The sequence below is a fragment of the Panthera pardus genome, unplaced genomic scaffold (assembly GCF_024362965.1).
Source record: "Panthera pardus isolate Hobbes unplaced genomic scaffold, ASM2436296v1 HiC_scaffold_12, whole genome shotgun sequence".
NCBI lineage: Eukaryota > Metazoa > Chordata > Mammalia > Carnivora > Felidae > Panthera > Panthera pardus.
The window spans coordinates 2,955,387-2,970,664 of record NW_026526677.1 but is presented as its reverse complement, the minus strand read 5'-3'; the positions used below and the strand labels follow the sequence as shown (position 1 = coordinate 2,970,664).

Genomic DNA, 15,278 nt, shown 5'->3' with positions numbered 1-15,278 from the left:
GGAACCTGTGGCGACAAACAGGCAACCGCCCTCACGGCTAAGGCATGAAGATTAAAACGAGGGATTCCAAGGGAAAAGGAAATGCTGGGTGACCTTGACTGAGGACAGCCTCGTGCGCGGATGCTGAAGGAAGGCCAGGAGTCATGAGGGTGCTTCTGGATGTCTGAACGCTAATAAAGGATAAAGTGGCCGTGGATTCGTTTTTCGAATCGGAATAAGTCCTTTCAGATGGTAAAAGCCTAACTACCACCTGGTGCTCGGTCGAAGCGACGGGCGAACCGCGGGCTGGGGCTGATTTTTAAGGGGCGAACTGGTGGTTCTCCACCATTGTCAAGGTGACGGTAAACGGAGAGGCGCCGCTCGGAATCTGGGGGTGGCCCACGTCTCCAGGGAAGGGAGTTAATTCTTCTCTCCTGATGGCCATCGTCAGGCGGCCCCCGGAAGTGGAGTGGGGGACAGGACGTTTGGGGTTGGGACCACATGGTTGCAACCGCTGACACGTCTTCTCACGGGCTCCGGAGGTCGGGACGAGTGCTCCTGAGTCCAGAGGGGAACAGGGAAAACTCAGAACGGCTCCCAGAGCCACACGGCTGTAAGAGGTGCAGCTGTAACTCACGGGCCCGGAGGCAGAGCCGGACCCACCGGGTCCGGGCAGCACACGGAGCCATGGGCCGGGAGGGCTGCCCCGGCAGGGGTGTGACGTGGACGGGAGACGGGCAGGGGCCGGGGAGGTGGCGGTGGATGCCACACGGACACTGTGGGGAACGAGCCCCCGTCCATCCAGGGAGGAGGTGTGGGAAGAGAAAGGTCAAAAATGGGCAGGCAGGACGCAGACCCAGCAGGACGAGTCACAGAGATCCGACCACAGAAGGTGCTGGAAAAGCGCCTCGCTCTTGGATCTGACGCAGGAAATTAAATATTGACGGTTCGGCCCTGGCACGGCCACCTTCTGGGTAACTCTTATCAGCCTGGGACTCTGGGGGAGGAGGAGACGTCCTAATCTTCACCAGCGTGGCCTTTGGAACCACAGCGTTCCCAACACAATGTGGGATTTGCCAAGGGTTTTTTTGTGCAGAATGTGTAACCATTCCAGACCAAAGTCACTTCCCCAAACAGTACTTTCTCAGAGAGAAAAGCTTCAGCAGGAGGGCGCAGCAACTCAGACATTTGTCACACGGGCTACGGAGACCCCGGCAAGCCAGGCTGACCTCTCACGTATAAAACATTACCCTACTACCTAACAGGAGCCGTAGCATGGAGTCCTTACAACACAAAACCGATGCTGGTTAAAGAGGGTTGTCTTATTTTTGTTTGTCTTTTTAATGATGGAAATGGAAGTAAAGCCCCTCTCAGCCTTCAGCAAGCTGCCCTGCCATGATCAAGGCCTCCTCTTGGAGCCCACTTACAACCCACCAGTTCCCTGATTAAAACTGTAAACTGTAAACCACCCCATTTAAGGACAGGGAGGTCGGTGATCATCACCGCCATCACAGAGAAAATGGAGGCAGAGGGAAGTCGGCGGCCGGGCAAGGGCGGGGGCTCTCTTTGGCCTTAGCAACCAATGAATGAAACCACCAAGAAAACCAGAGTCACGCCTTCCACGTCCCCCAAAAGTGATCCAAATGGGGACTACAAAGGACACAGGAGGGTCTCTCAAAGAAGAGATCAAAGATCCAGACCATCGGTTTCTGTAATGAAAAAGGGAGGGAGAGACAGACTGAGAGATGGAGAGATGGGTGGGTGGGTAAAGGGAGGGAGGGAGGGATGGGTAGTTGGATGGGGGGGTGGATGGATGGGGGAGGGAGCGATAGAGGGAGGGTGAGATGGAAGGATAAATGGATAACTGATGGATGGATAATATAAAAGCCAAATCTCAAAAACATACCTGCCAGGTGGAAAAAGTAAGTTACGAATGACATGCCCAGTATGATGCCGGGTACATATGTTCTTTTTTACACGACGCAACACTATACAGCGATCACTGATACATACAGGCAGCGAGCAAGAGGGATTCACACTGAATTTAAGACAGTGCTTCTGCCGAGGAGAGGGGGCTGGGCGTGAGGACTAAGGGTGACTTTGACCTTATCGGGCCAAATGTTTTAATCCTAGGATAAAAAAGTGACAAAATGCTCACCACTGTCAATGACTCATAATAGATAGATACAATGGTATTTATGATATTATTCTTTGTATCGTCCTGTATTTTCAGTTTTCTGTATATTAAAAAAAACAAACAGCATCATACAAAGACCTAAGGCATCTCTCTGCCTCTTGGGGGTCTCCTTGGCGGAGATGGGAGTCAGCCCTGGGCCACACTGCATAGTGTCAAAATTCTTGAAGGAAGAACATTATCACCATCGTCTCCATCGGCCCCCTGAATCCTCCTGACTTTTCTTTCAGGGCAGAAAATGTGCTCAAGCCCGGGTCAGGTACAACTGATTTTCTAATGAACTCTACCATCCCAAACAAATTTCCTTTCGGTCAGCAAACGAGCGGGCAGGAAAGAATACATTCCAAGACAGGAAGATCCGGAATCAAAATGGCGGCCTGAAAGACCAACACATTTTTGGATGCAAGAGTTCTTCACCTCCGTGTTGCCTGGGCTACTCGATGACACGTGAGGCCATTTAATGGTGGCTTTCAAGGCACCAATGTGGTAAGCACTGGTCTCAGGGGCAGACTTGAGGGATGCTGGGCTTGCCTCCCACAGGAGAAGCAGACAGCTAAGGAAACCACGGGTCTGTCCCCCAGTCCACACAGTGGGGGATTCCACTGAGAGGGAATGTGCAGAAGAGGCAAATCCAGAGGATGGAAAGCAGATGAGTGGTTGCCAGGGGCTGCGCGGCACGGGGAGGGGGGCTGACTGCTGAGGGGCAGAGGGTTTCCTTCCGGGGTGATGAGAATGTTCCAAGATTAACCGCGGCAACAGGTACATTCATCTGGGAATTGCCTAAAATCCGTTGAACCGTATGCTTCTCATGGGCAAACTGTATAGAAGGTGAATTCCAGCTCAATTTTTACAAGATATTGTTTCTCCCCTTTACTGAGAGACTATCGAAACACAGGCATCACATTTTATTTATTTTTTTTTTTAATTTTTTTTTTAACGTTTATTTATTTTTGAGACAGAGAGAGACAGCATGAACGGGGGAGGGGCAGAGAGAGAGGGAGACACACAATCGGAAGCAGGCTCCAGGCTCTGAGCCATCAGCCCAGAGCCGGACGTGGGGCTTGAACTCACGGACCGCGAGATCGTGACCTGAGCTGAAGTCGGACGCTTAACCGACTGAGCCACCCAGGCGCCCCAAAGGCATCACATTTTAAAACTTGTTGACATACGTCACAATTAAGGACCGTTCGGAAGGCCAGACCACACTCTCCTGCAAGAGTCATACCTCCTCCGATCCCACCAACTTTGTCATCAGGAACCTGTCCGCGGGTCTCCGCCTTCATCAACGCCCCCCTGGCTTCTTGCAGGAGCCTCCTACCCGCTTCTGCTTCCTTCCTTCCTCGTGGACCCCACGACCCAGAGAAGCCAAGATCCCCCTTCTCAAATATTAACGAGGTCATGCGCTCTGCACCGAGCCTTCCACAGCAGCTCTGCTCAGATGTCCCCTCCTCACTGGTCAGAGACGAGGGTTCAGATGACGTCATTCACTCTCTCAGTGACAGTGTTCATTCAGCAGCACCAGTCGCTGGGGCACAAGGACGCACAAGACAGACCGGGAGCCCCGGTGGAGAGAGACGCTGGCCAAGGAGTCACGCGAGCGTGTACCTGTGGAATCACAACTGTGCTGGGGGCGCAGGGGAAGCAAGGGCCACAGGGCCACCTCATGGAGGATCGGTGGGGGCCGGGGAGGCGCACCGGGTAAGCATTTGATCCTCATCCTTGAAGCCCTAAGAGCTCCTGGGGGAGACCGACAGGACGCGGTGGAACTGCGCTACGAGCGTCTCCTGCTGGGTGGGCTCTCCTGGGCCGGGGGGAAAGGCGGGGATACAGACGGCAGGGTGACGGAGGTGGACAGGATAGCCGGGGTCCAAGGGACCCAGAGGGCCCAGGACAGGACCCGGCATTGGACTGGTAAGGCATCCGGCGGGGATGTACCCCTGCATGCTGGCTCGGACGACAGAATCAGAAGTTCACGGCCAAAACGTGGACAGCAAGGTGTGGCCCGTCCATCGACGGAATGCTCCTTGCCAGTAGAAAGGAGACAAGGTGGATGAGCCTCAAATCTCTTCCACTGCGTGAAAGAAACCAGACACGGAATCCGCATCCTGCATGACCCCATGAACACCGAATGCCCACAACAGGGCGACCACAAAGACACGAGGCAGGGTAGTGGACGCAGGGGCTGGACGTGGGTGAGGATGAGCTGCGGGCAGGCGGTGAATGGGAAGATCCCCGACGCAGAGGGCGGTGACGGCTGCACGACTCAGCAAATTCCCTGAACATCCCTGTGTGGGTATCCTTAAGAGGAGTGCCTCTTATGGCTTATAAATTGTACCTTAATAGGGGCGCCTGGGTGGCTCAGTCGGTTAAGCGTCCTACTTCAGCTCAGGTCCCGATTTCGCGGTCCGTGAGTTCGAGCCCCGCATCAGGCTCTGGGCTGATGGCTCAGAGCCTGGAGCCTGCTTCCGATTCTGTGTCTCCCTCTCTCTCTGCCCCTCCCCCGTTCATGCTCTGTCTCTCTCTGTCCCAAAAATAAATGTTAAAAAAAAAAATTAAAAAAAAGTAAATTGTACCTTAATAAAGTTGTTTTTTCAAAGCTAACCACTAGCTGAGAGGGGGAACGGCAGTGGGACCAGGCGTGGGGGGTTGGAGAGAGAGGAAGGGAGGGTCCCGGCACCCCTTCTAGGCAGTGTGACCTTTCAGCTGAGCAGGTGTCGGGGGGTGCACTCCGGCCCCCGGGACAGAGGTCAGAGCTGGAGGTGCGGCCGTGGCTGTGGCCATCTGTCGCTCAGACGTGGTAACTGAGGCCCTGAGTGTGGTAAGGGCATGGAGTGAGCCCTGGGACTCCCGAGCTTTGTGTGAGAGTTAAGTAGAAGGTGGGAATGTCTAGGGGAAGGGAAGGATTCCCAGCAAAGGAATCTGGTTTGGATGGGAGACAAGTCTTGACAGAGCTGATCCACTCAGGGCCAGAGTGCTGCGGAGAGCCAGGCAGGGGGATCCCCAACCCCCGGGCACACTTACGTAATAAATGGAAGCATCTACGAAGCAGAAAAGGAGAGACGCGTTTTCCCGCAGCTTCTGCCAGGAGGCGGCCAGTCCCTGCGCCTCCGTGGACCCGTTCAGACGGGCGGCGGTGACGGACACGTGGGCTGGCAGCCTCCATGGAGTGACTCGGGGCCAAACCCCGAGGTGGCGCTGGGCGCACCCGAGGAAAGTGCGACACGGCCCGGCCCCGAGCTCCTCCTCGTGACGGGCCACTCGGTGCGCGGCAGAAACCGGACCACCGTGCGCTCGGGGCCAGCTCTGCTCCCGCTTCCAAACCCACCTTCCCCGAAACTATAAATCACAGAAGGGCTGGAGTTTGTGCTGTTTGGGGCACATGCCGCTGGCTTAAAAGGGCGGGTTTGCTGACGGGTGTAGCCTTGGGGCCCACAGTGAGCCCCCCGTGCGTGTGCGGCGGCCTGGAGCAAAGGGACCCTGGTCACCGCACCCCAGGCCCACCCGGACTGTGCACCTCGCTCCAGGGGGCCTGGGGAGGGGCTCCTGAAGGCAGGTGAGCCCTGCCGGGGGCTCCCGCTCAGAGGCGGAGAACGTCATCCCACTGTGGGGGGGAGACCTAGGACCACAGTCACTCTGGGAGAAGAGACAGGTCCAGACGCCCCTGGGGTGGAAGAGGGACAGCCTCACAGCTCCTGGAGACACCACCTCCCCTCGGGTGGGCAGGCACAGGGGTGACAAACCGGCCACGGCAACTCGCACGGCTCCGCCGGGCAGGATTCCAGGGTCCGGCTCACGTCCCCTGCGCAGGACCCAGCCTGGCACGGTCTGCACGAGGGAACAATGGCTGCTTTGTTGTGGGAGCTCACACCCGTGGGAGTTGTGCGCTCAGCCTCCAGGGGCTTTGTTTGCCGAGAACAAAGTGAAGACAGGTGATCTTTAGAAGGTTCCGGAAACAATCATACTCTTGGGAGTAGAGACCGAACCCTGGCGGACCTTTGTAACTGCGGGCCTGGAGAGTAGGTGTCTCTCCATCGGTAATTCTTGACGGGTTCCCGAAGCCGCTGGCAGAGCGGTCAGAATCCCGGGGTGGGGGGGGAGGGGTGGCGGGGGGCAGAAGTCCCCCACGCCACCCGCCAGGAAGAGGTCATGGCAGGCAGAGGCGGGACTCGGGCTTCCAGGCAGGCTCCCACTACCCTGTGTCCGCCTGACCCGGCGTTGTGTTGACCTCTTCAATGTCCCACACCCTTGCTCACTATCCGTGGAGCGTCTCAACAGCCATGACGGCACAATGGACTCCCTCTCCGTTGCCACCAGTGACGGCCTCCCGGGTATTGACACTGCCAGCTTTGACCAAGGAGACCGATCGAGGTAACAGAGGTTTAAAGGGGATTTGCTGTCGCCTGGTCCCGGCTGCATGGCCAGCCTGCACAGCCCCGGCTCGAGACCTTTGGTGCTGTGCCCCAAAACACGGGCGGACGGTGGGGGATGTGACCCCGAGCGTCTCAGACGCACCCAACCCCGTGCCGCGCCTTCTGCAAGGCCGTCCGCTGGCCACAGCAAACACCAGCTTCTGGCAGGTTTGGAGGCTGCAGGCCGTTGTGTCCCAGGCCACCTGCTACTCACCTGTCGACTGGGACCAGGAGGGCATCACGGGGCCTTGGGGCACAGGTGATGTCCCGTCACTTCGTCCCATGCTGGTTACACACTGTGCTCACTTTGTGTGTGTAGTAAGTACGTCAACAACACTGCCCACGTCAGGTTGTTACACAAACTAACTGAAGTAACACATATCATGCGAACTGTTGGGGCTTCATCAAGATAAAAAAGCTTCTGCACAGCGAAGGAAACACTCAACAAAACTAAAAGGCAACCGACGGAATGGGAGAAGATATTGGCCAATGACATATCTTTTTTTAAGGTCTATTTTTGAGAGACAGAGAGAGATAGAGCACAAGCGGGGGAGGGGCAGAGCAAGAGGGAGACACAGAATCCGAATCAGGCTCCAGGCTCCGAGCTGTCCGCACAGAGCCCGATGTGGGGCTTGAACCCACAGACCATGAGATCATGACCTGAGCCGAAGTCAGATGCTTAACCGACTGAGCCACCCAGGTGCCCCTGCAAACAACATCTCAGATAAAGGGTCAGTATCCAAAATCAATAAAGAATCTATCAAACTCAACACCCCAAAAACAATCCAGTGAAGAAATGGTTAGAAGACATGAGTAGACACTTCTCCAAAGAAGACCTCCAGATGGCCGACCGACACACGAAAACGTGCTCCACGTCACTCATCATCTGGGAAATGCAAATCAAAACCACAGTGAGATACCACCTGCCACCTGTCAGAATGGCTCACATGAGCAACTCAGGCAACGACAGATGTTGGCGAGGATGCGGAGAGAGAGGGTCTCTTTTGCACTGCTGGTGGGAATGCAAACTGGTGCAGCCACGCTGGAAAACAGTGTGGAGGGTCCTCAAAAAATTAGAAATAGAACTACCCTACGACCCAGCAATCGCACTACTAGGCATTTATCCACGGGAAACCTGTGTGCTGTTTCGAAGGGGCACATGCACCCCGGTGTTTACAGCAGCACTATCGACAACAGCCAAAGGATGGAAAGAGCCCCAGTGTCCACAGACTGATGAATGAATAAAGCTGTGGTTTATACACACAGTAGAATATTACTTGGCTATAAAAAAGAGGGAAAGGCCGCCATTTGCCACCACGTGGACGGAACGAGAGTTTCTTACGCTAAGCGAAATAACCGACCCAAGAAAGACAAGTACCGTAGGATTTCACTCATACGCGGAATTGAAGAAACAAAACAGAGGAACAGGAGGGCAGGGAGCAAGAGAAGAAAAGGAAACAAACCGCAAGAGACTCTTCATGACAGAGAACAAACTGAGGGTTGGTGGAGGGAGGTGGGGGGGGTGGGCTAGACGGGGGAGGGGCATTAAGGAGGGCACATGCGCTAAGCACTGGGTGTTGCACATAAGGGGCGAGTCACTGAATTCTGCCCCTGAGACCAACATTGGGCTGTAGGTCAACTAACTAAAATTTCAATAATAACGAAGAAAGGACAGGACAAAATTGTGCACACAAATTTAATGAGCAGCATCGTGACAGGAAAACAAAAAGACCCTAATACACTGGCCCACGGTGCCGTTACGGGACCCAGGGTTTTCCCCCGAGGGAATGCGTCTGCAGGACATTGGGCATCAGGATGGGAGGGAGCTGAGGACGGTTCACCCACACGCAACCAGAACACCAGAAAGACAGCAAGTTTCTGCCCAAGTGGACACGCCAGGCAGAGCAGCCCGGAGACAGCAAAGACCTGCCACAGAGGAGACAAGGAAAGTAGGCGGGAAGGCACACGGGAATCAGACACGCATTCATCCAGAGTGAGCGCGCCCCAATTAAAAGAAGGGAGACCTACAAGAGGGAAAGAAGAAGCCAGAAAACCTCGTAAAAACACCAAGAGCTGAAAAGAATAGCTTTCCAGATGGGCCCACGCAGGGCTGCAAAATCAAACGGAAGTCCGAAATCACACAACCACATTCAGTCAGGGATCGCAGAACAGAGTGGGTCCAAGTGGAAACACCATAAAGGAGGACCCGAGAGAATCGCAGAGGACAAGCAGGCACCAGCGATGAAGGCCGTCAGAGAGAAGACAGATGGAGACACCCAGGTGACGGCGGTTGCCGTCCAAGAAACACAGAGCCCAACCGGCAACGCGGAAACACAGACGGCGTGTAGGAAAACCTCCCAGAAACGAGGGGCAAACAGAATCTGCAGGTGGGAAGCTTTTCCGGGAGAAACAGAACGGCCGGCACCAAACGCTTCCCGTACGGGAACCGAGGCCACTTCGTTAGGGAGCCGGTTAAAGAAGGAAAAACTCAGGTCACCGACGGGACGCAGCCGAGCGACGTCCCCGAAGCCGTGGGGTGAGGTGGGAAGGAGTCCTGCCTCCGACGGCGCACGGAGAAATCGACACGAAAACCACGGGGACACGCGCACAGTCGATTCTCCTCATTCGCGGATTCCACATTTGGGAGTCTGCCCGCTCGCTAACGTTCGTCTGTGTCCCCAAGTCAGCATCCGTGGCTCTTCCGTGACCACTTACGGAGCGGCCAAGCGTTTGTGGCGTCCGATCTGCACGCTCCGGGCAACGTAGAGCGAGACGGCGACAGGCTTTTTGGTTCATTCAGCTCATCCTGCGTCCTGCACACCAGAGTCCTTCTGGGCTCTACTCAGGGCCCGTTTTTGGGCTCCTGCTGGTGATCTTGCGGTTCCCCACGGTCAGAGGCACAGTGCAGAGACGGCGCCACGCGGTCTAAGCACAGGACGGCCAGGTGCACCGTGTGCTTCTCCCCTGTGGCACGAGCTCCATCCAGGCGTGAGCGGTGGCACTGTCGGTGTTCAGGGTTCATGAGTCAAGGGCGTGTATTCAACAAAACGTCTTTACACACGAATACACGTGAGCAAGGCTATGTACGGACCTGTGGACGCAAACGTGGGGACCACAGGCCTGCAGGAAGCCAGCGCCCCCTACAGCAGCACCTCGGGACTCGCTGCTTCGAGGCGACGTTAGAGCCCAGGACTGCCGCAGACCAACAGCACGGCCACCGAGGAAGCAGTGCCACAGGAACGCTTCCTGAAAGGCACCACTGGAGGGTTACGTCCCTCCAGTTAAGAGGAGAATAAAATAAACAGAACTACAAACAGAAACAGCTGGCTGGTGCTCCCCCTGGAAGCCAGACCAGACCAGGAGGCTCCTGAGCTCTGAAGCGGGACGGCGGGATGGAAGGTGACAGTGAGCAGACAGGTCTGCACCCACGAGACTCGGGAGGCGGGGGAGCAGAGGGGGGTGCGTGTGCGTGCGTGTGTGCATGCGCCTGTATGTGTGCCTACGTGTGCATGTGTATGTATGAGTGCACGTGTGGGTGCGTGTGTGTGCACGTGTACATGAGTGTGCATGTGTGTGCCTTACATGTGTGGCTGTGCGCACGTGTGTGCGTGTGCATGCATGTGTGCCTGTACATGTGTGCCTTACGTGTGCATGAGTGTGCACGGCTGCATGAGTGTGCGTGTGTGCGTGTGGGTGTGTGCACATGTGCATATGTGTGAACATGTACCTGTGCGTGTGCACATACGTGCATGTGCCTGTACGTGTGTGTGTGTGCGTGTGCGTGAGTGTATGTGTGCCTGTACATGTGTACTTGTGTATGCGTGAGTGTGCACATGTGTGCACGGCTGCATGAGTGGGCGTGTGTGGGTGTGTACACATGTGCATATGTGTGAACATGTACCTGTGTGTGTGTGCATGTGTGTGCACGTGTACATGAGTGTGCATGTGTGTGCCTGTACGTGTGTATGCATGTGCTTGTGCGTGAGCATATGTGTGCCTGTACATGTGTACTTGTGTATGCGTGAGTGTGCACATGTGTGCACGGCTGCATGAGTGGGCGTGTGTGGGTGTGTACACATGTGCATATGTGTGAACATGTACCTGTGTGTGTGTGCGTGTGTGTGCACGTGTACATGAGTGTGCATGTGTGTGCCTGTACGTGTGTGTGCATGTGCTTGTGCGTGAGCATATGTGTGCCTGTACATGTGTACTTGTGTGTGCGTGTGCACATGTGTGCACGGCTGCATGAGTGGGCGTGTGTGCATGTGGGTGTGTGCACATGTGCATACGTGTGAACATGTACCTGTGCGTGTGTCTGTGTGTGTGCACGTGTACATGAGTGTGCATGTGTGTGCCTGTACGTGTGTGTGTGCATGAGTGTATGTGTGCCTGTACATGTGTACTTGTGTGTGCATGAGTGTGCGTGTGTGCACATGTGCATGAGTGAGTGTGCGCATGTGTGTGCGTGTACACACCTGTACAACCAGCTCCCCGTTTGTCACAACACCGACCTCTTCCTTCCTAGGCTCAGAGCCAAACTCCGTTTCCCAGCCTCCCGTGCAGTCAAATGCAGCCTCCGAGGAACCGGGACGGTCGGGGAAGTGACGTGCCCCAGTTCTCTACGCCCTCACCCTCTGGGCAGGTCAGGGGACCCGGGGAGGGCTCCAGAGCCCCGGGGCAGCCCGGCCACCGAGCGGAAGGGGTCTGGGCCCCTGGAGACTGTGTGGAGCAGAATGTCTGTGTCCTCGTCCCCGTCGGTCCAGCGGGCTGGTTTGAGAGAAAGAAGTCCAGCGTCTCCGTGTTAAGCACCTGATGTCTGGAGGTCTGTTTATCGCTCCGATTAGCTTAATTTACCCCAGCGAGATGAGAGCGTGCCAAGTTCCTTATGGTAGGAGAAAAGGAGGGGAAAGCCGTGATCAGGGACAACAACGAAACCTCCAGCCTTCCAGCGTTTCGTAACTGTTTACGTTTACGGATTGATTCGGAAAGAGTCTCCTCCAGCCCAGGAATCGCTCAAGTTCAGCATTTCCTTCACTGTCTTTTTCTCCTCTTACGTTAACATAAAACCACGCGACGTTGGTTTGCCAGCGGCCCGTGTTCCCCGACCCGCTTCCGTCCGTACGCACAGACCCGGTCACCTGTCACCTTCTGGAGAGTCGCGTGCAGGATGTGACCCAAGGCTCGCTGCAGCCACTCTGGGGCTGGTGTCTGTGCTTTCCCAACACCTGATGTCTTTATAAGGAGTAAGTTTTGTAAGCGATGGTAAACGACGCAGAAGACAGAACGCCTCAACGCCGTCCTGCCCTCCTGAAAGCCACACCTGTGTTGCCGGGCGGCCCGCGGCCTGCGGGATCCGCTCTGGAGCATCTTCCGGAGGGTGCGGCATCTGGCTGACCCCGCTCGTGGGCGACAGGTCCGCAGGATGCACCCCAGCACCCCCAGGCCTCGCTCTGGAGAGGACAGTGTCCTGCCGGAGCTGCTTCCCCCAGACAAGCGGAGACCCCGCGCTCCGAGGTACTGAGGCAACATAGCAGACCCCACGGTGCCGGGAGGCGGGGGCCTGACCTGCGCAAAGCGGGGGACACCGGCCACTTCCTCTGATCCTGAGAGGACCCCCTCCCCACCGCGGCCTCTGCCCGGGGACTCTGCTCTTTAGCACAAAGGGTGGACGCAGAGCTCCGGGCCCGCCCCCCACCCCCCGAGCACCCTGCAGGCCATCCACACCACCCGCTGCTCCCACTGCCTCCAACCTGAAGCGCGCAGGGTCCACACCCGCACACGACCGACAGAGATGAGGAAAACAGAGAGCGTGAGATGACCCACATCTCACCCAGGTGCCCCCTGAGTCCCACCCCAAAGGGGAGCCCAGGGGAGAAAGGGCTGTGCTCAGAGACCAGGTCACCTGACGCACGGACACAAGAGAACTGCCACCACTGGGTGCCCCTGCTCGGCCTGGCCGTGGGTCTGCCAGCCTCTGACTGCCTCTCTTGGTGTCACCGTGTGCCCCAGACTCCGCCTGGCCCAGCCTGACGGGTCCCCCGCACCCCACACCCCACGCCCAGGGGTGCTCACGGTCTCGGGTGACATATTCCGCCTCCCCCACGGCACCAGCGCCTCACACAGCGGCTCCGACAACCCCAGCCCCGCCCGTGTCCCCACGAGCCGACCCTCCAGGCAGCGGCCACACAGGCAGGCCCACCAGCAAGGACCCAGGGGAACCAAACGAGGGCAAGGCAGGGCACAGGCCGGGGCCGGGGCCAACGAGAAGCCCCGAGGGCTACCGGGGCCGCCCCAGGTATGGGGCCCAGACCCTGAGGGACAACTGGGAGTGGGCAGTGGGCGGGTGCAGGGAGGGGCAGGCCGGACAGAGCTTGCACAGCCTGGCAAGTGAGAAGGAGCACGGGACACCGGGGGCCGTGCCCCACTGAGCGGAGGAAGAGGCAGGGCCCCCTCGGGTGCCGGAGGCCCCGCCTGCCCACGCGTCCGCTGTGCGCATGTCCCCGGCAAGGCCGGTCCCCGTGCCCTCGAGGCCCGGGCTCCCCCGCCCCCCGGCACACAGCAGGTGCTCAGCAAGGGCACCGAGGTGCCAGCGTGCAGGCGAAGGCAGCTGGTGGGGAGGAGGGAGGGCGGAGCAGGCACACGCCGTGTGGGGCGCCACCAGGACGGGCCGTGCAGAGGCCGCCCGCAGGCACGCTTGGCATTGACCGAAACGAGCAACGGGGCCTACCGTCTGCTGGAGGTCCTGGATGAGGACGCGGATCACCACTGCGTGGCCCTGGCTCTCCTCCATCCTGGGGGCGCTGGGCTTCTCCGCCGTGGCCCGGATGGTGTCGTAGATGGTTTCTTCTTTGGAGCTGTCCGACTCCGACCCCACGGAGTAGTCGGAGAAGCTCTGGGCCATCTCGTCCTCGCTGGACGTCGGGCTACGCGGCATGGCCGCCCTGCGTCTGTAAGGAGCGGGGAGAAGGAGAACAAGGAGGCAACGTGAAAAGGGCAGGCAAACCCCAGCGCCCGCGGAGGCCGGCGTCCCGGGTTCACGGCCCTGCACGGGCGGCCGGGCCACCGTTGAGGGATGCACAGACCTCCGAAGGCGGGGAGAACTCGGCGCCCCCAGTGCTCTCCGGAACCCCGGGCCAGGAGGCGGCCAGGACCCGCGTGGGGGCCCACAGGCTCTGCCCAGAGCTGGGAAACCCGGCACGCGGAAGGAGCCCTGACTAGCGGAGGCCAGGACCAAAGCTCACGGGGACTAGCCGAGGAGCCCCGGGGGCAGCTGGAAGCCTCCCAAGGTAAGGAAGAAAAACTCCCTTTTGTCTTTCTATGAGGACAGAGCAGCAGGAGAGGAAGAAACGCAGGCTCGGGCGGGTCACAAAGGTACCAAGTTCATGTGTAATAACCCCTCTGCTTCACACACAGAGCAACGATAGGTAACTGCAAAAACAGAACAGAACAGAAAGGCAAGGCCAGGCTCACAGGGGAGATCGTCTCTGCACCCAGGACTCTGGCGGAGCTGAAGTCATGAGCAGGCTGATGCGGGGAGACCCGGGGGCCCCCAAAAGTCTGTGGCAGCTGGAAGTACAGCCTTTGTGCCACCAAGCAGAGGCTCCCCAGCAAAGACCGGGTCGGGGCGCCGACTGGCCCTCGGACCACGGCCGCTGAAGGGCAGAGAAGGCTGTAGACGTAATTCTGGGAGCAGGCTGCCGAATGATGCCCCCATCTCTGTGGGCAGGGCTCCGGAGAGGTGAGGACAAAAGCCGGGGGGACCCCAGGGGTGCCGCGCCAAAGCAGCCAACACCACTTGTACGTGAACTCTGTGAAGGAGGTCAAGTCCCTGTGCACACGGAACGTGGGCAGGTTGTTTCCTGCAAAACCGGGGCTGTCCTGAGCACCCAGGGACGTAGGCCACCCTGACCGTTCAGGGACGGCCTGGTTAAGTCCTGGCGTCTTCCCGCGGAAGGCACAGCTGAGCGTGAAGGGCCCCCCCCCACACATGAGGACCCCATACCAAATACCCAGCCATTTGCAGGAGGGAGGGGGACAGAGCAGCACGCCTGCCATCTGGCCCAGGCTCCAGGCCCGGCAGGTGCTGGGGTGCGTGGCCCCCGCGCTCGTGTTTCGTGACCCCGGGAGGCTCAGGAAAGCCCCAGGTGGGGCACAGATCACCCAGGGCCAGCTCTGTGTTCATCGTGGGAAAACCGGCTCGCACTGTTTACTTCCAGAGTTCGTTTAACGACAGCAAACACCCTGTGGAAGTTTCCACTGCTCTGCCCGTGGGGTCAGTCCTGGGGCGCAGGCGGCCACCAGGGGCGCCCCCCCCAAGACTTTCCCGGGGTCACCAGACACCCAGGTACACAGGAGGCCCAAGAAAGCAAAGGAGCCCCTCCAGAAATGCACCCCCTCGCCAGGGGAATGGAGAGGCCGTGACCAGGGTCAGGGGCTCCTTACTGCCCAGCGGGTCTGCACCGTCCTTGGGGAAGGGGCCACCATCGCGTGGCCAACAGACCCTGTTTTGTTTGGCCCGCACGGGGCTTTAAATGTTTGCAAACCTAAGGATTTCATATGAGAAGCCAGATTTCTGGTTTGTGGTGACCACCGGGAGGCTCAGGCGATGCTGGGGACGGCGGCGTGGGCCCCAGGGGGCTCTCCGGGCTCTCCTGGTTGGTGGCAGTTACCTCCCGGCCCTCGCACCACGAGTGCAA

General features: G+C 58.1%; 1 protein-coding gene across 1 annotated transcript in view; it reads right to left on the bottom strand.

The window, feature by feature from the left end:
- SHANK2 (SH3 and multiple ankyrin repeat domains 2) overlaps positions 1–15,278 on the bottom strand; it is a 492,081-nt gene that overhangs the window by 411,470 nt on the left and 65,333 nt on the right. The window contains exon 3 of the mRNA XM_053899336.1: positions 13,310–13,529. Coding sequence (XP_053755311.1) covers positions 13,310–13,516 — 207 coding nt within the window. The 5' untranslated portion in view covers positions 13,517–13,529. The remainder of the gene's footprint in view (positions 1–13,309; positions 13,530–15,278) is intronic.